Source organism: Macaca nemestrina, chromosome 4 (assembly GCF_043159975.1).
Source record: "Macaca nemestrina isolate mMacNem1 chromosome 4, mMacNem.hap1, whole genome shotgun sequence".
Taxonomy (NCBI): domain Eukaryota; kingdom Metazoa; phylum Chordata; class Mammalia; order Primates; family Cercopithecidae; genus Macaca; species Macaca nemestrina.
Genome location: NC_092128.1, coordinates 120,381,534 through 120,401,053, shown reverse-complemented (window position 1 = coordinate 120,401,053; position 19,520 = coordinate 120,381,534). Strand labels below are relative to the sequence as shown.

The following is a 19,520-nucleotide window of genomic DNA, read 5'->3' as shown; positions in this document are numbered from 1 at the left end:
CTACAGACTGATACCAATCCATGGCCTGTTAGGAACTGGGCCGTATAGCAGGAGGTGAGTGGCAGGCTAGAGAGAAGCTTCACTGTGTTTACAGTCCCCCATCTACATCGCTTGTATTACCACCTGAGATCTGCCTCCTCCTGTCAGATCAGATCAAGCGCAGCATTAGATTCTTATGGGGGTGCAAACCCTGTTGTGAACTGTGCATGTGAGGGATCTAGATTGTGTATTCCTTATGAGAATCTAATGCCTGATGATCTGTCACTGTCTCCTGTCAACCCCAGATGGGACCTTCTAGTTGTAGGAAAACAAGCTCAGAGCTTTCACTGATTTTACATTATGGTGAGTTGTTTAATTATTTCATGATTTTTTTACAATGTAATGATATAAATAAAGTGCACAATAAATGTAATGCACTTGAGTCATCCTGAAACCATCCCCCGCCTTCCCAGTCTGTGGAAAAATTGTCTTTCATGAAACCGGTCCCTGCTGCCATAAAAGGGTGGGAACTGTTGGTCTAAGTCATCAGTTCACATATCTTATATTTCCATTTAAAATTTTTTCTTACGTGTCTTCCTTGGGATAGGTTTTTTTCTTTTTTACTCTTGAAATAAGATTTAGGATTTGAGGCACCATGAAGAGAGCACTTAATCTTAATTTTCTTCTCTCAGTTTTTAATATGTGAGTACTGTGTTAAACTTTAGTCAGTTATTACCTAATACATCTTTTACTCTTTACCAGTCTTAAACAGTCACAGACCCTGAGTTAGGATAATTTATTTGGAAATGGGGTTGGAATGTGTGTTCAAGCATAGGGATTAGGAGTAGGGGAAGGAATCTGACCCATTTCATTATTTTCCCTGATGGTGGGCTCACGGTGATAATTGTTGAGCTTTCTTATGTCATTTTTATTTATTCTTTTCTCTTTTACATTCAGGGGGTACATGTGCAGGTTTGTTACATGGGTAAATTCCACATCATTGGGGTTTGGTGTACAAATGATTTTGCCACCCAGATAGTGAGCATAGTACTTGATAGGTTGTTTTTTGAGCCTCCACCTTCCACCCTCAAGTAAGCTCTGGGGTCTGTTGTTCCTCTCTTTGTGTCCATGTGTGCTCAGTGTTTAGCTCCCACTTATAAGTGAGAACATGTGGTATTTGGCTTTATGTTTTCTGCATTAATTTGTTGAGGATAATGGCCTCCAGCTGCATTCATGTTGTTGCAAAGGACATGATTTAATTCTTTTTTATGGCTGCATAGTATTCCATTGTGTATAGGTACCACATTTTCTTTATCCTGTCTACCATTGGTGGGCATCTAGGTTGATTCCATGTCTTTGCTATTGTAAATAGTGGCAGTGAACATATACACCCATGTGTCTTTATGGTAGAATGATTTATATTCCTTTGGGTATATGCCCTGTAATGGGATTGTTGGGTCAAATGGTAGTTCTGTTTTCATTTCTTTGTGAAATTTCCAAACTGCTTTCCACAGTGGCTAAACTAATTTACATTCCCACCAGCAGTATATAAGTGTCCCCTTTTCTCTATAACCTCGCCAACATCAGTTATTTTCTGACTTTTTAATAATAGCCATTCTTACTGGTTTGAGATGCTATCTCATTGTGGTTTTGATTTGTTTTTCTATGATGATTAGTGATGTGGAGCATTTTTTCATATGCTTGTTGGCTCCCTATATGTCTTCTTTTGAGAAATATCTGTTCATGTCCTTTGCCCTTTTGTTAATGGGATTGTTTGTATTTTGCTAGCTGATTTAAGTACCTTATAGATTCTGGATATTAGACCTTTGTTGGATACATAGTTTGCAAAAAATTTCCCCCATTCTGTAGGTTTTGTGTTTACTGTGTTGATAGTTTCTTTTGCTGTACAGAAGCTCTTTAGTTTAATTAGGTTCCATTTGTCTATTTTTGGTTTGGTTGCAATTGCTTTTGGAGACTTCATCATGAAATCTTTGCCAAGGCCTATGTTCAGAATGGTATGTTCTAAACTTTCTGCTAGGGTTTTTAATAGTTTAAATCTTTAATCCATCATGAGTTGATTTTTATGTATAGTGAAGTGAAGGGATAAGTTTCTATCTTTTCTACTGAAAGGCAATTTTATTGCTGTGCTTTATATAGAAACACAAAATAATTTTTAAAGCTTCCATACGATGAAGCTTTGAATACAAGAGGTCTGTGGTTTCATTAAGTTCATTTGTTCCTTTTCCTCCCCAAATACCTGCTTTCTGACTTTTCCTGTCCTTTGGAAACTTTTTAAAAATGCAGTATGTTTATCTTTCTTTCTTCTTCAGCATAGAATTTCTTATTTGGCTTGTTACAGCAAAATAAAGAAGAGTGGTGCTTTTCTGTCTTGATGATAGTATAAGAACAGTATATTGGCATATAGGAAAAAGAATTCAGAATTTGCAGGCAATGCTATTTTCACAAAAGCACCTTCATTTAAAAATCTGAAAAATTACTTGATGTATTTGTCTCATCGTTGGTCTCATTTGCCTTTCAACGTTAGTACATTTTCATTTTGTATTAGCATCTTATATATTATTAAACACAATCTTTTGATTTTAGGAAGATTTAAGTAGCTGAAATTGTCTCCAGATTACACTAAGGCCAAATTTACTTTGGCATACTTGTCCCGATGATGTTGTATCTTGCTTTTAAATATTTGTTCTAAATATGTTATATTAGGCCGGACGTGGTGGCTCAAGCCTGTAATACCAGCACTTTGGGAGACCAAGGCGGGTGGATCACCTGATGTCAGGAGTTCGAGACCAGCCTGCCCAACATGGAGAAACCCCATCTCTACTAAAAATAAAAAAAATTAGCTGGGTGTGGTGGTGGGTGCCTGTAATCCCAGCTACTCATGAGGCTGAGGCAGGAGAATCACTTGAACCCAGGAGGCGAAGGTTGCAGTGAGCTGAGATCACGCCATTGCACTCCAGCCTGGGCAATAAGAGCGAAACTTTGTCTCAAAAAAAAAAAAAGAAAAAGAATAAATAAATAAATATGTTATATTTCTTAAGTGTATCATTTTCGTTCCACTCTTCTCTGTTTTGTCAATCCTTATGCCAGTTCCATACTTTCTTCATTACTTCGTCTGTACAGTGATTCTTTTGTCAGTAGTGTTTTTACATTGATTTTTTGTCAAGGTTGTTCTGGATATTCTAGGTTCCTTTCCTTTCCAAGAAAATTTAGAATCAGCTTGTATGTCAATTTTCTCAAAAAGGACTGCTTTGGTTGGGATTGGAGTTTCCTTATTATCAATTTGGTGAGAAGTGCATTTTAATAGTATTCAATCTTCCAATACCTGAAAATGCTACATCTCTCTCTCTAGGTTTAAAAAAGTAAATATATAGGATTATTTGGAGATGAATAATGTATTGTCTCCTCCTTCAGAGAAGTTCATGGGAAAGTAGGAGAACCAACATGTAGACAAGTTACCTTAGGTATGCAATGTGGCAGTTAACTGTAACAGAAATAGGTAAAGGATGATAGGATAATATATAATTGATTAATATTTTTCTAGAAGTCGAAGAAGGAAAACAATGCCACTGCCATATATAACAGATGGTATTTACTCATTCATCCATTTATTTTAAGTATGTTTGCAAGTTAAGCTATCATGGTGTCATTATATTCAAATAATTGTATAATTACTTGACTCAAGTGTTCAGTTGAAAATCAGACCAAGTGGAGCTTGATTACAACCCAGAAAGTATTCTATTTAGAGTCTTTCATATTGGGATCATCTCTGACATATTTATCACTCTTAAGAAAGATGACTAATATTCCCTAATGTTAAAAATAATGATTTTAATTGGGTAAAGTTTATATTGGAAAATTCATAATCCATTTATCTCTTTACAATGTTATTCATAAAAATTAGTCTTTGAAAGAAGAAATGCCATTGTCTTCTGTTTTTCAAAATAGACTGTTATTACCTAGAATTGGAAATAGTATAATAATAAATATAAGAAGACATTTGCTGCTAATGGCTTTACACAGAAATTTTATTTACAATATATTTATATTTGTCTGTGTAATGGTGAACTTCTGTACGTGCCAAAAGAACTTCATTACATGTTGTTCTTCATGAGCTCTCCCATGGAAATTATTCTTTACAGTCAGAGAAATGTGATGCCTTTCTTCAGTCACTGTTACATTATGCAGGTTTTTATATTTCTCTTTTTCAGCTTCACACATCAAGTGACATTATAACAACTATACTGTAAAATAATTTAAATAACTATATTATAAAATAATAGAGCTTGGGTTGGAACAGTCTTCTATGTAACAATTTTATCTCTGCAGATTTAAATATATTAATTTGAAAAAATTATCTTCTTTTTGCATTTTTTTAGTGTAAAGGTCTTTTATGTAATTTGGGCTAAATTTATTCCTAAGTATTTTGTGGTGGGTTTGGATGCTATTTTAAATGGAATATTTAAAAATTCACTTGATAGTTGTTTCAATTTCCAGCAGATATTTTCATATTATCCTTGTATCATGCTACTTTGCTAAATTAACTTGTTAATTATAGTAGTTGTTTTATAGATTACTGAGGTCTATGTAATCTATCATTTCATCTGGAAATAGAGACAGTGTTACTTCATTATTTTTATTTTTGTGCATTTTATTTATGTGTTACATTTTCTCTGAATACCTGTAATCTACAGTACAACATTGAATAGATGTGACAAGAATGGGCATCCTTTTCTTTCTCCTGATCCTAAAGGGGAAAGTACCATCTAGCATGATGTAACCTCTAGGTTGTAACCTCTAGGTTTTCATAGATACCTTTTATCAGAATGAGAAAGTTCTCTTCCCTATTTACTGGGAGATTACATTACGAATGGGTGTTACATTTTTCAAATATTTTTTCTGATCTTGTTGAAAACAACTTTTATCTGTATTATATTTGTTAATGTCTTATTAAGGATTTATATATATATATATATATATATATGTTATATGTCATGTTATTTTTTGTAATGTCTGCTCAGGTTTTGGTATTCGGACTATGTTGGCCTTGTAAGATGACTTGTAACTCTTTCCTTCTGTTGTATTTTCTGAAAATGTTTTTAGTTATTAGTTTACTTTTCTTAAGATGTTTGATAGAATGCACTAGTTGAAGCACTGGGTCCTGTAGTGTTCTTTGTGGGTAGGTTTTCAATAAGAAATTATTTCTTAAGTACATGTAGAGATATTTGGATTTTCCTGTTCATTTTGTTCACTTTTAGTGAGTTGCATGTCTCAAAAATCTCATATATTGAATCAAAATTTTCAGATTTTTCTGGCATGAAATTGCTTCTAATATTACCTTTCTGGTTGTAAGATTTGTAGTGATTATCTCTCTTTTCTGATATGTTGAGTGGTATGTGTTCTCTCTCATTTTCAGTGTTTTTCTAATTTCCTTTTTTTTTTTTTCTTTTTTGAGACAGAATCTCTGTTGCCTAGGCTGGAGTTCAGTGGTGCACCCTCGGCTCACTGCAACTTTTGCCTCCCAGGTTCAAGCAATTCTCCTGCCTCAGCCTTCTGAGTAACTGGGATTACAGGCACACACCACCACGCCTGGCCAATTTTTGTATTTTTTGTAGAGACGGGGTTTCACTATGTTGGTCAGGCTGGTCTTGAACTGCTGACCTTGTGATCTGCCTGCCTTGGCTTCCCAAAGTGCTGGGATTACAGTCATGAGCCACCATGCCCCGCCCCTTCTTTCTTTTTGATTCTTGAGTTAGCTTAATTTCCAGGTTTTGGGAATTTTTCCTAATATCTTATTATCAATTTCTAGTTTAATTCTGTTTTGGTCAAAGACATACTCTGTATATTTTAAGTCCTTCTGAATTTATTCAACATGCTATCTAGCCTTGTGGAATATATTATGTACATGTTAAGATACTGTGTAGATGTTAGGTGTCATGTTTTATAATTAACTAAAAGTGGATGATAGTGTTGTTCAGATCATCTTGGTCATGAGTTGGCAAATTTTCCTTGTAAAGGACCACATAGTAAATATTTTAGACTTTGTGGGCAACATGGCTGTCTGTTCACCTTGCTGATTATTTCCTTTGTTGTGCAGAAGCTTTTTAGTTTAATTAGGTCCCATCTGTTTATCTTTGTTTTTGTTGCATTTGCTTTTGCATTCATCATCATGAACTCTTTGACTAAGCCAGTGTCTAGAAGAGTTTTCCAATGTTATCTTGTAGAATTTTTATGGTTTCAGGTCTTAGATGTCAGTTTTCGATCCATCTTGAGTTGATTTTTGTATCAGGTGAGAGATGAGGATCCAGTTTCATTCTGCTACATGTGATTTGCCAATTATCCCAGCACCATTTGTTGAATAGGGTGTCTTTCCTCACTTTATGTTTTTGTTTGCCTTGTTGATGATCAGTTGGCTATAAGTATTTGGCTTTATTTCTGGGTTCTGTATTCTGTTCCATTGGTCTACATGCCAGTTTTTATACAGTACTATGCTGTTTTGGCAACTGTAGTTTGTAGTATAGTTTGAAGTCAGGTAATGTGATGACTCCAGATTTTTTTTTTTTTTTTTTCTTAGTCTTGCTTTGGCTATGTGGGGCCTTTTTTGGTTCCATATAAATTTTAGGATTTTTTTTTCTGGTTCGCTGAAGAATGATGATGGTATTTTGATGGGAATTGCATTGAATTTATAGGTTGTTCTTGATAAGATGGTCATTTTGACAATATTGATTCTACTCATCCATGAGCATGGATGTGTTTCCATTTGTTAGTGTCATCTGTGATTTCTTTCAGCAGTGTTTTATAGTTTTTCCTGTAGAGATCTTTCACTTCCTTTGTTAGGTATATTCCTAAGCATTTTACCTTTATAGTAGTTGTTATAAAAGGAGTTGAGTCCGTGATTTGATTCTCAGTTTGGTTGTTGGTGGTGTACAGCAGTGCAACTAATTCGTGTACATTGGTTTTTATGTTTTACATTTCCCATCAAAGATGTGATAATTTTTTAGTAATTTTCTATAAGGTATGAAATTTAAGCTAAAGAATATTTTATTTTATTTTATTTTATTTTATTTTTTGCCTATAGATGTCCAGTTGCTCCAAAATCAGTTGTTCAAATGCTGTCTTTTCTCCATTGAGTAGCTTTTGTACCTTTGTTAAAAGGTACAAAAAGGTTATTTATTCTGTTTCATTGTTCTATGTGCTTACGTGTCTTGTAATATCACATGGTCTTGACTACTGTAGCTATCTAGTAAGACTTACTAATGGTAGTGTTATTCTTCCCACTGTTTTCTTGTCAAGATTGTTTTAGCTATTTTAGGGTCATACCTTTCTGTATACATTTTGAATAAGCTTGTATATATGTACAAAAATCATTTTGGGATTTTGATAGGGATTGTGTTAAATCTATATATAATTTTGGGGAAAACTTACATTTTTACTATATTGATTCTTCCTGTGCATGATTATGATATGTCTCTACATCTTCTTAGACCTGCTATTTCCTGTATCAGTATTTTGTAATTTTCAGTATACAGATCTTGTATGTGTTTTAGTAAGTTTGTATATAATTATTTCCTTTTCTTTGGAGTTATTTTGAAGAATATTATGTTTTAATTTGGATTTTCAAATGTTCATTATTAGTGTGTTCAAATGCAATTGATTTTTATGTGTTGATATAAGTTTCCTGTAAACTTGATGTATTCAATTATTCTAGACTTTTTTCATTTTGTTTTGTTTTGCTTTGTTTTACATTCTTTGGGATTTCCTATCACAATTACATCAGCTGCAAACTGAGATAGTTTTATTGTTTCCTCTATGTTTTATTAATAGGGAGTAAGTCTCATTTGTGAGATGTTTAGGGATGGTTCTAACATGACCACAGAAATTGTATTCAGAGAGATATATGAAATTAAAGGATTTTTAATACTCACCAGCCCTAGAAATGGGGGCATGGCACAGCAAGCAGGAGGTCTTGTGGTAGGAGCTTTCAGAGAGTAAGTACAACCAAGCAGGTGGGGAGCTTGCTGGGGTAAATGGGGTGCAGAATGAGAGACAGGACTAGAGAACCATTGGGCAAATGCCTTAATCAGGGGACAGCAAGAAGGTGAACTTGTGGTAGGTTCATTGTTGGACCTAGCTACCTGGGTGAGGTGCTCACAGTCTGTTTGAGGGGATGTTGAAGTATCAGGAGAGTATTAACTTTTAAGAATTTACAAAACATACTCAATTAGTATGTGCCTTTTTTTTTTTTTTTTTTGAGACAGAGTCTTGCTGTCGCCCAGACTGGAGTGCAGTGGTTCTCGGCTCACTGCAACCTCTGCCTAGCAGGTTCAAGTGATGATCCTGCCTCAGCCTCCCAAGCAGCTGGGATTACAGACACATGCCACCCCACCTGGATAATTTTTTTGTATTTTTAGTAATGACGGGGTTTCACCATGTTGGCCAGGCTGGTCTCGAACTCCTGACCTCAAGTGCTCCACCTGGCTTGGCCTCCCAAAGTACTGAGATTACAGGCATGAGCCACTAGTGCCTGGCCCAGTATGTGTCTTCATTTACTCTTTTGCTTATTGCAAAATGAGCACTGTGCCCGGCCCAGTATGTGTCTTTATTTACTCTTTCGCTAATTGCAGTGGCTAAAACATCCAGTACTGTGCTTAATGAAAGTGGTGAGGGTGGACATCTTTTCCTTGTTCTCCAGCAATGGGGAAAGCATTCATCTTTTCACCATATTGTTTATAGATGCTTTTTAGAAATCATTTTGACCATGTATACGAGGACTTATTTCTGGTTTCTGTATTCTGTTCCATCAGTTTGTTTGACTGTCTTTATGCCAGTACCACACTGTTTTGATTACTGTAACTTTGTAATAAGTTTTGAAATCGTGGTGTGAGTCTTTCAACTTTTCTGTTCTTTTTCAAGATTGTGGGGCAAGTAAGGGTCTCATGAGATTTCATATGAATTTGAGTTTTTCTATTTCTGCAAAAAAAAAAAAAAATTGACATTGGGATTTTCGTAGGGATTGTATTAAATCCATAAATAGATTTGGGTTGTATTAACATCTTAAATGTGTTAATGCATGAAAGTGTGACATCTTTTCCTTTATTTGTATCATTTTAAGTATTTTTCAGCAACATTTTCTAATTTTCAGCGTACAAGTTTTTCATATCCTTGGTTAAATGTTTTAACTAAGTGTTTTATTCGTTTTTGATGCTATTGTAAGTGGAATTGTTTTCTTAATTTCCTGTTGATATAGTTTGTTTTTAATATATAGGAAAACAACGGATATTTGCATGTTGATTTACTGTCCTGCAAGTTTGCAGAAATCTTTTATTGCAGTGCTTTTGTGTTTTTTGGTGTGGAATCTTACAAATTTTCTGTATGTAAGATCGTGTCATCTGTAAACAGAGATAGTTTTATTTTTTCCTATATAGTTTGGATTTATTTTATTTCATTTTCTTGCCTAATTGCTGTTCCTAGGAGTCCTGGTGCTGTTTTGAAAATAAGAGGCAAAATCAGTCATCTTCGTCCTATTTGTAATCTTAGTGGGAAAGCTTTTAGTCTTTCAATATTGAGTATGATGTTAGTGGTGGACTTTTGTTATATGGCCTTTATTATGTTGAAGTAGTTTTCTTTTATTCTGAATTTTTTTAGTGTTTATTATGAAAGTGCATTAATTTTTTTAAAATACCTTTTCTACATCAGTTGAAAAAATGTTTTTTTCCTTCATTCTGTTGTGATATACTACATTGATTGATTTTTGTATGTTGAAACATCTTAACATTTCAGCAATAATCATTCTTGGTCATGGTGTATAATAATTATTTTAATGTGCTGTTGGATTCTGCTTTGTTGAGAATTTTCTATCTTAGTATTCCTCAGGGATATTCATTCATAGTTTTCTTTTCATGTAGTCTTTTTCTTGCCTTGGATTAGGGCAGTATTGGCCTCATAGAATGAGTCTAGAGGTTTCTGTCTTCTGCAATTTTTGAGAGTTTAGGAAGATTGGTTTTAATTCTTCTCTAAATGATCAGTGACTTTACTAGCAATAAAGCCATCTGGTTCAGGGCTTTTCTTTGTTGGAAAGTTTTTGGTTACTGATTCAATTTCCTTAATAGTTACAGGTCTACTCAGGCTTTCTGTTTCTTCATGATGCAGCCTTTGTAGGTTGTATGTTTCTAGGACTTTGTCCATTTCATCTAGGTTATCCAATTTGTTGACATACATTTTCTCTCAGTCCATTTGGAATGCTATAAAAATACCTTAGAAGGGATAACTTACAAATAATAGAAATTGTATTTATCATAGTTCTGGAGACTAGAAATGCCAAGCTCAAGGCTTCAGTAGATTTAGTATCTTGTGAAGGCTCACTGTCTGTTTTATAGATGGTGCTTTCTCTTGGTTGGTTCTCACATAGCAGAAGGAAGAACAGCTCCCTTCTTCCTCTTTTATTAGGGCACTAATCCCATTCATGAGGGCCCTGCTCTCATGACTTAATCACCTCCCAAAGGCCCTACCTTGGCATTTAAGTTTCAACATACAAAGTTTTGCAGGACACATTCAGACCATAGTGCAATTGTTTATATTATTTTATTTTTTTACTTTCTATAAAATGGGTTGTACTTTCTTCATTTTCAGTTCTGATTTTAGTTTTCTTCTCCCTTTTTCTTAGGTAATTGAGCTAAATGTTTGTCAGTTTTGTTGATCTTTTCAAAGAAGCAATTCTTGTTTTGGTTAGTTTTCTGTCTTTTTCTATCCTCTATTTTGTTTATCTCTGCTCTAATCTTTTAAATTATTTTCCTTTTGCTATATGTAGGTGTAAATTGTTCTTTTTCTAAGTATTTAGGTTGTAAAGGTAGGTTATTGATTTGAAATGTTTATTCCTTGTGTAAGCATTTATAGTTATAAGTTTCCTTCTAAACATTGCTTTAACTGAATCCCATAAATTTCCCTTGTGCTTTCTTCTCTGACCCTTTCATATTTAGGGATATCTTGTTTAATCAATATATGTGGATTTTCCAGTATTTAATTTAATAATATTAAATTAGAAATGGAAAATTGATTGGAAAAGATACTTTGTATTATTTCAACCTTTTATATTATAAATATTTGTTTTGTGGTTTTACATATGGTCTGCCCTGGAGAATGTTCCATGTGCACTGTAGGAAAAAACAGTATTTTGTCATACTGGGTGGAGTGTTCTGTGCATCTTTTAGGACCAGTTGGTCTATGGTGTTGTTCAGATTCTCTGTATGTACTGATCTTCTTTTCGGTTGTTCTGTCCATTGTTAAAAGTTGGGTATTTTTGTTGTGTATTTCTCTCTTCAATTCTGTCCGTGTTTGTTCCATATCTTTAGGTGTTCTAATGTTTGGTGTGTATATATTTACGATTATTATAGCTTGTTGTTGAATTGGCCCTTTCATCGTTATATAATGCTATGTCTCCTGTAACCATTTTTGACTTGTCTGTTTTTTTCTGATATTAGTATGCTCTTTTTTGGATACTATTTTCCAAGGAATATCTTTTTCCATCCTCTCACTTCAACCTATATGTATTTTTAAATCTAAAGTGAATTTCTTACAGAAAGCATGTAGCTAGAACCTGATATTAATGTAGGCAAAACACATACACACACACACACATACACACACATTGTTATGAAGTTTAACTGATTTATATTTAATGTAATTACTATTAGGGAAGAACTTACTATTGACATTTTGGGGGTTTTTTGTATGTCTTAGAGCTTTTTTACCCCTCTTTTCCTCCCTTACTGTCTTCCTTTTTGTGTAGTTGATCTCCCACAGTGCCATACTTTGTTTCCCTTCTCATTTCCTTTTGTGTATGTTGTATAGATATTGTATTTGTGATTGCCTGGGGCATTAGATAGAACATCTTAAAGTTATAACTATCCATTTTAAACTGATAACAACTTAATGTCAGTCACATGCAAAATCTATGCTCCTTTACAGCTCTGCACCCTCCCATTATATTTTGATGTCACAAATTACAATTTCATATTCTGTGTGCCAATTAATATACATTTATGCTTTTGGTTTTTAAATCTTTTAAGAGTTAAAAATTGACTTACAAACCAAAATTTCAACAATGCAGGGTTTTATATTTTTCTGCATATTTTTGTTTACAGAATTACTTTATATTTTTGTAAGACTTTGATTTATTCTTTAGAGACCTTTCATTCCAAGTAGACACACTCTGCTGGTGGTAATGAACTTCCTCAGTTGTTTATCTGAGAATACTCTGATTTCTCCTTCATTCTTTGAAGGACAGTTTTGTTATATATGTATAATTTACAGTTGACAGCATTTAAATTTTTTTTTTTAGCACTTGAAATATATCATCCTACTGTCTTCTGGCCTCCATGTTTTCACTAAGAAATCAGTCACTGATCTTACAGAGTTTCTCTTGTGTATGACAAGTCAGGTTTCTCTTGCCTTTTTTTTTTTTTTCAATGATTCAGTTGTTTTCTTTGACAGTTTAATGATAACTTCTGCTTATATCGTATTTTTAAATTATTCCTACTTAGCGTTCACTGAGCTGTATGTATTTGTGTGGCCATTTCTGCCTGTATAAATTCGGAAAATTGTGAGCCATTATTTGTTTAAATAAACTCTCTGCCCTTTTCTCTCTCTTCACCTTGGATTCCCATAATGCTTATGCTGATCAACTTGATATGGTATCTCACATATCGCTTAGGTTCTATTCATATTTCTTCATTTTTTCTTCTTTTTCCTCCACAGATGCTAATTTCAAATGACCTATTTTCAAGTTGACTGATTGTTTCTTCTGCCTCATTGGTTCTGCTGTTGAATCTCTGTAGCAATTAATTTTTCACTTCAGTTATTGTACTTGTAACCTCCAGAATTTCTGTTTGGTTTTATTATTTCTGTCTATTTGTAGATTGTGTTAGGGTTTTCCGGAGGGACAGAACCAATAGGATATATGTGTATATAATAGGGAGTTTATTTATTAGGGAAGATTGGCTCACAGAATTATAAGGCAAAATCCAATGGAAGGCCCTCTGCAAGCTGGGGAAAGACAGAAGCCAGTAGTGGCTCAGTCCTAGTACGAAAGACTCAAAACCAGGGAGGCCAACAATGTAGCCCTCAGTCCGAGGCCAAAGGCCTGAGAGTTTCTGGAAGACTGCTGTTGCAGGTCCCAGTCCCTGAGTCCAAAGGCTGAAAAACCTGGAGTTCGACAGGAGGAAAGGAGGCAAGCATCTGGCATGGGAAGAAAAAGAGAGCTAGAGGACTCAGCAAGCAAACTTATCCCACTTTCTTCCACTTGCTTTGTTCTAGCTGTGGTGGCAGCTGAACAAAGTGTCCACTCACTTTGAGGATAGGTCTTCCTCTCCAGGTCGCCTGACTCATATGTCAGTCTCTGCTGGCAACACCCTCACAGACACACCCAGAAAAATGCTTCACCAGCCATCTAGGCATCCCTCAATGCAGACATGCTCATGTTGTTATTATTATTCTAATTTTGTTCATAAACTGCTTTCCTGATTTTGTTCATCTATCCATGTTCTCTTTTATGTAATTAAGCATATTTAGGGAAATTTGTAAAAATTATTTATCAATTCAGTAAGAGATGTGTGTTTTTTAGGGCTGGTTTCTGAAGATTTATTTTTATCTTTGGAATGTGCAATTTTTTTTCCTGTTTCTTTATATACTTTGTAAGCATTTCTTGAAATTTGAGTGTTTAACAAATAGCCACTTTTCCTTGTCTCTGTGGACTGGCTTAGTGCAGGAGAAGTACTTCCCCAGTTACTCCATTATATGACGTCTGGGTCCCTTCAGACTTTTTCTGCAGTTCTAGCATACCACATCACCTGCCTTTGCTGTCAGTGGCCTCCAATCTGCTATCCAAACTATGCCACTGTTTCTATCAGCTCTCCAGGTCAGGTGAGACAGAAATTAGTCTCTCAAGTAGTTCCCCAGACCTAGAATGCTATAAGCACATTCTACACCTTTTCTTCTCTCCCTAGGTGGGAATGAAGAATTGGGCATCCTCACGTCAACTGCACTGTGCTGTGCCACTGGAGGTGAGACGTGGGATAGTCCGAGCTAGAGTGAGCAAAATGTAATGACGTTTTCTACTCTTCTAATTGCAGCTCTTTCTTGGTCGAGAATTAAAGTTAGGTTCTACAGCTTCTTAGCTGGTTTCTAGAGTTCTTACAAAGCCACTTTAATCCATGTATTATTGTTTATTCAGGGTTTCCATGGGGGGAAAAGGACATGAAACTTCCTAGTCTGCCGTCTTATTGATGTTACTTCATGTGGAATTTTTATTTCATTTTCAAATCAAATTAGAATCCAGAAGAATCAATTCATAATAATTCTATATTAACAGTATATTTGTGTACTTCCTATACCATTCTCAGTGCTGGTATGTCTTTTAGGGTTTTTCCTCCAAAACAAGTAGGGAATTATTAGCAAATTGTGTCTGTAAAATAATTTGTGTTTTAGCTTGGGAATAACACATTGCATTTTTGCATGGATGAGAACATACAGTAACTTTTAACCTTAGTTTCAGATTTTTTTGTAACATATCAATTATTTTATCAATGAATGTTTTATCCCAAATATTATGATTTTTACCTTGCTGGGTGCTGGGAATTTTGATATTCTTATAAATGTTCCTGAGCTTTGTTCTAGAATACAAGTTATTTGGAAAACAGCTTGATTCATTCAAGTATTGCTTTTATGACTTCTAAAGTAGGATCTGAGCAGTATGTTTAGGCTAGATCTAATTATTCCTTACTTCTAAGACAAGACCTTTATGCTTTAGAAGTGAATTTTCAGCTTTTCTATTCTGGGTGCTATTAAGAAGTAGCATTTCTGACCTGGTATGATTTTCAGATACTTTATCCTTCTGGGTAGTTCTTTTAAGGTCTTGGGAAGATTCTGTACATATGCTGATGAATACTCAGCTAAATACATGAGGATGAGCTGGGTGTGGTGGCTTATAACTGTAATCTTAGCACTTTGGGGAGGTTGAGGCAGGGGAGTCGCTTGAGCCCAGGAGTTCACGACTAGCCTGGGAAACGTAATGAGACCCTGTCTGATATGATTTGGCTGTGTTCCCACCCACATCTCACCTTGAATTGTAATAATCTCTACATGTCAAGGGCAGGGCCAGGTGGGGATAATTGGCTCATGGGGGCAGTATTTCCCATACTGTTCTCATGGTAGTGAATAAGTCTCATGAGATTTGATGGTTTTATAAGTGAGAGTTCTCCTGCACAAGCTCTCTTGCCTGCTGCCATGTAAGATGTAACTTTGCTCCTCATTTGCCTTCCATCATGATTGTGAGGACCCCCACCCATGTGGAACTGTGAGTCCATTAAACCTCTTTCCTTTATAAATAACCCAGTCTCAGGCATGTCATTATTAGCAGTGTGAGAACAGACTAATACACGCATGTCATTATTAGCAGTATGAGAACAGACTAATACACTGTCTCTACAAAAAATTAAAAATTAGCCACGTATGGTAGTGTGTGTGCCTGTAGTCCCAGCTATTTAGGAGGCTGCCTTGGTTGTGCCACTGCATTGCAGCCTGGGTGACAGAGCAAGACCTATCTAAAAAAATACATGCATACATTCATATAAAATAAGTATTAATACTTGAGGATAACCCTCACAGTTCTGAGGACTCACTCTATGCAGCTGTCTCTTTTTTTTTTTTTTTTTTTTTTTTTTTACATTTTACTACTAACAATAGTCATGTTGGCATATTCCCAGATTCTAATTTCCATCTTTTCAAGTCAGGGGTCCTCCTGGGTTTCCCATCATTACCACAGCTAAAACTTGTTCAAGGTAGCAAGGTAAAGTATTCAGACACCTGACCTTATTTGTTTTGTGCTCTTAAGGAATGGATTATTCTCTTTCATTGCAAGATGCCCAGTGTCTGTCTTGCAAACTGTTGTTTCATATATTTTGTCTGTTTTTTGTTTATATCAAGTGGCAGTCCCTGTTACTAATTATTGGCCAGAGGCAGACGTTCTCAGTAATTTTATGTTCCTTGCATTACCAGATACAAAAAAAAAGAACAGGTTTTCTTTTTTCCCCCACCTATATGTGTAACAAATGAAAAACTGATGGGAGTGGAAAGAATAAGGAAAAGGTGTTCAATTATTTCTGCCTTAAATTGTTTAAAGTTTTTGTCTCCAAGCATTAAAAAGCCTCCAGGAGAAAATTTTAGGTTTCTATCATAGCAAATACTGTACAATTCATAAGGTGAGGTTCTTTGAAGTCTCTGATTTTATCATGGTAAAATTTTGTAGAACTTCCCCAGAAGTTTCAGTTCTTCACTTTTGCACAATAAGATGAAAGATTAGTTTATTAGTTTTTATTAGATTTATTGATAAGACATTTTATGTGTCAGAGAGTGAGAAATAAATCTGATTAAAATTTGGGGACCTTCTACCTTAGTGAAATTTCTAGGGGTTCAGTGGTATGAGGCCTCTTGAGATAACACAGGGCAAAGGGTATGTTGTTGCATCTGGGTCCTCCTTCAATCAAAAAAGGGGTACAATGCCTAGTAGGCTTATTTATATTTTAGAGGCAACATATTCCTCATTTGGGTGTGTTACTCTGGCACATTTACATAGTCACCTGATAGCTGCTAGGTCTGATGGGCCCAGAACAAGAGAAATGGATCTACAACAGATCTAGGCTGTTGTACAAGCTGCTGTGCCATGTAGTCTATATGATCCAGCAAATCCGATGGTGGTTGAAGTATCAGTGGCTGATAAGGATGCTGCTTGGAGCCCTTGACAGGCCCGAATATGTGAATCATATCACAGACCTTTAGGATTTTGGAGCAAGGCCCTGACATCTGCTGATAATTACTCTCCTTCAGAGACACAGCTTCTTCTACAGGGTCTTAGGATATATTGAATGCTTGACCATCGTCCACCAGGTTACCATGTGACCTGAGCTACCCATCATGAACTGGGTGTTAGCTAGCCCACTAAGCTATAAAGTTGATCATGCACAACAACACTGTTATCAGATGGAGATGGTATTCACTTGATTGGGCCTGAGCAGACCTTGAAGCACAAGTAAATTAATGAAGAAGTGGCTCAAATGCCCATGTTCCCCATTCTTGCTACACTGCTTCTCTCTCCCAGTCTTTACCTATGGCTTTATGGTGAGTTCTCTATGATCAATTGACAGAGGAAGAGCTCAGGCCTGGTTTACAGATGGTTCTCAACAATATGCAGGACCACCCAAAGGTGGACAGCTGTTGGACTACAGCCTCCTGCCTGGGACAACCCTGAAGGACAGTTGTGAAGGAAAATCTCAGTGGGGAAAACTTTGGGCAATGCATCAAAATTGTGCAATTGGAAGGAGTAATGGCCAGATGTGGTATTATATATTAATTCTTGGGCTGTCGCCAGTGGTTTGGCTGGATATTCAGAGACTTGGGAAGATAATAATTGGAAATTGGGTGACAAAGATACTTGGAGAAGAGAAATGTGGAAAGACCTCTTTGAATGGGCAGAAAGTGAAGATATGTGTGTCCCATGTGAATGTTCATGGGTGACCACAGCAAAGGAGAATTTTAATAAGGCAGGGGATGGGATGACCCCTTCTGTGGATACTAATCAGCCTCTCTCCTCAGCCACCACAGTCATGTCCCAATGTGCTCATGAGCTACATGGCCATGGTGGTAGGCATGAGATTATGCATGGGTTCAGCAATATGGATTCCCATTCACTAAGGCTGGTATGACTGTGGCCACCACTAAGTGCCCAGTCTGCCAACAACAGAAACCCACACTGAACCCTGTTACATGACACCATTCTTCATAGTGATCAGCCAGCTACTTGGTGACAGGTTGATTACATTAGGCCCCATTCATCAGTGAATGGGAAGATTTTTGTTCTAAGTATTTCTTACTTAATGTTGTTACAGATGTTTTTAAATTTTATTGTATAATTGCTTTTAATATAGAGAAAAACATTTATTGTTCATAGACTATAGTTGGTGACTGCTTTTCAATCCAGTTAACAATCGTTTCATTTTAATTGGAATGTTTAAATTAATTGCATTTAATTTCGTTATCCATATATTTGGATTTAAATCCACCATCTTTCCATTTCTTTCTATTTTTCCTATCTGTAGCCCTTTTCCTTTTATTTTGCCTTCTTTAGATTGTGTCTTTTAAAAATGATTCCTTTTCATAGCTCTACCTTGGTAGTTTATTATTTATATATCACAATTATTACTCTATGTGGATTGATTGTCAGCATTCTCTTCTGTATAATTTATCCTGGTTTTCTGTTTTTCAGATTTTCCTCTTTTAATTGATTAAACTTTTTTTAACCATATTTTTTCTGTTGTTTGATGTTGTACACTTTAAATATTTATTTTAGTGGTTTTGCTTCAAGTTTTAACATATATACTAGGCAGCAGTACTGAAAGTTAGTTTATTTTACACTGCTGAAAAATGCAAGGCCTTAAGAACCTTTAACTCTCCTGACTTGCTTTTATCTTTCATTGTTTTAGTTTCTAGTGTTTGAGTTCTATTCTTTTTATTTTTCTACTTATTATTGAGATTGTTTCAGAATATCAGTGTCTGTTTAGATTTACCCACAATTTTATTTATTTATTTGCTTTTCTTCTTATATTTTAGTCCTTCGTTCTCTTGTCATTTTTCTTCCAGAATTTATTGTGCCTCCCAGATCTGAGTATTCATTGGCTGTCAGCAGTTAAGAAAAATTTTCAGCCAGGATTGTTTTGAAAATTCCCTTTTCTACATTTGCTTTTGTGTTCAGCAGTACACTTGCAATAAATACATTTTATGTAAATTATATCTCAATGAAGTTATCTAAAATAATGAAATTTCTATTCACTATAATTTGGATTTTCTCATTGATTTCTCCATCTCTCTTTTGTAATATTCTTTTCTAGCTGTTTATGTTTTTCATGTTGAATATAATCTTCAGATACTCATTGTATTTCATTGTTGTGGCTACATTTAGGTCTAATCTGCTGCTAAAGCTGTCCATTTAATTTTTACTTTCACTCCATTCATTATGTGTATTCAAATAATTTATTTTTCAAATGTGTTTTCTCTCTTTTCATGATAAAAATTACCTTATGTTTTCATTCCATTTTAAGCTTATATATTTTAAAATATACTTTTAAAGTCATTCTGTATTTTACATAACTGATATTCAATTATATGAATTGCTTGATGATCTAATTTGGCTGTTGTGGCTTCAACTGTTTCTTCATTTCATTATTTACTTCATAATTCCGGTTGATAAAGTCATGCTTTTTAGACCTTTATCAGTAAGTAGATAGCTACTTTGGTCTAAGAATTCACACTGGAGTTTTTCTTCTCCAACTTCTTTACCCTCCCTGCCTCTACCACCCTCTAAGAATCCTTGTTTTCTCCCATTTGTAATCAGTTTTATTTTCTTTGTCCACTGTGAATTAGGGACGTAGCTATCATTAGGTTTGTAGTTTTCCCCTCAGTTTTAACTCTCATCTCCT

The 19,520-nt window shown here is 35.1% G+C and overlaps 1 protein-coding gene across 8 annotated transcripts in view; it reads left to right on the top strand.

The window, feature by feature from the left end:
- Nucleotides 1-19,520, top strand: part of ZPB (zona pellucida binding protein) — a 149,222-nt gene that overhangs the window by 75,834 nt on the left and 53,868 nt on the right. For 6 of the 8 annotated variants that reach the window (XM_011759391.3, XM_011759392.3, XM_011759388.2 and 3 more), the window contains one exon: nucleotides 13,998-14,054. The exons of the other annotated variants lie outside the window; for them this stretch is intronic. In XM_011759391.3, the coding sequence (XP_011757693.2) occupies nucleotides 13,998-14,054 (57 nt within the window). The remainder of the gene's footprint in view (nucleotides 1-13,997; nucleotides 14,055-19,520) is intronic. 8 annotated transcript variants of the gene reach the window in all.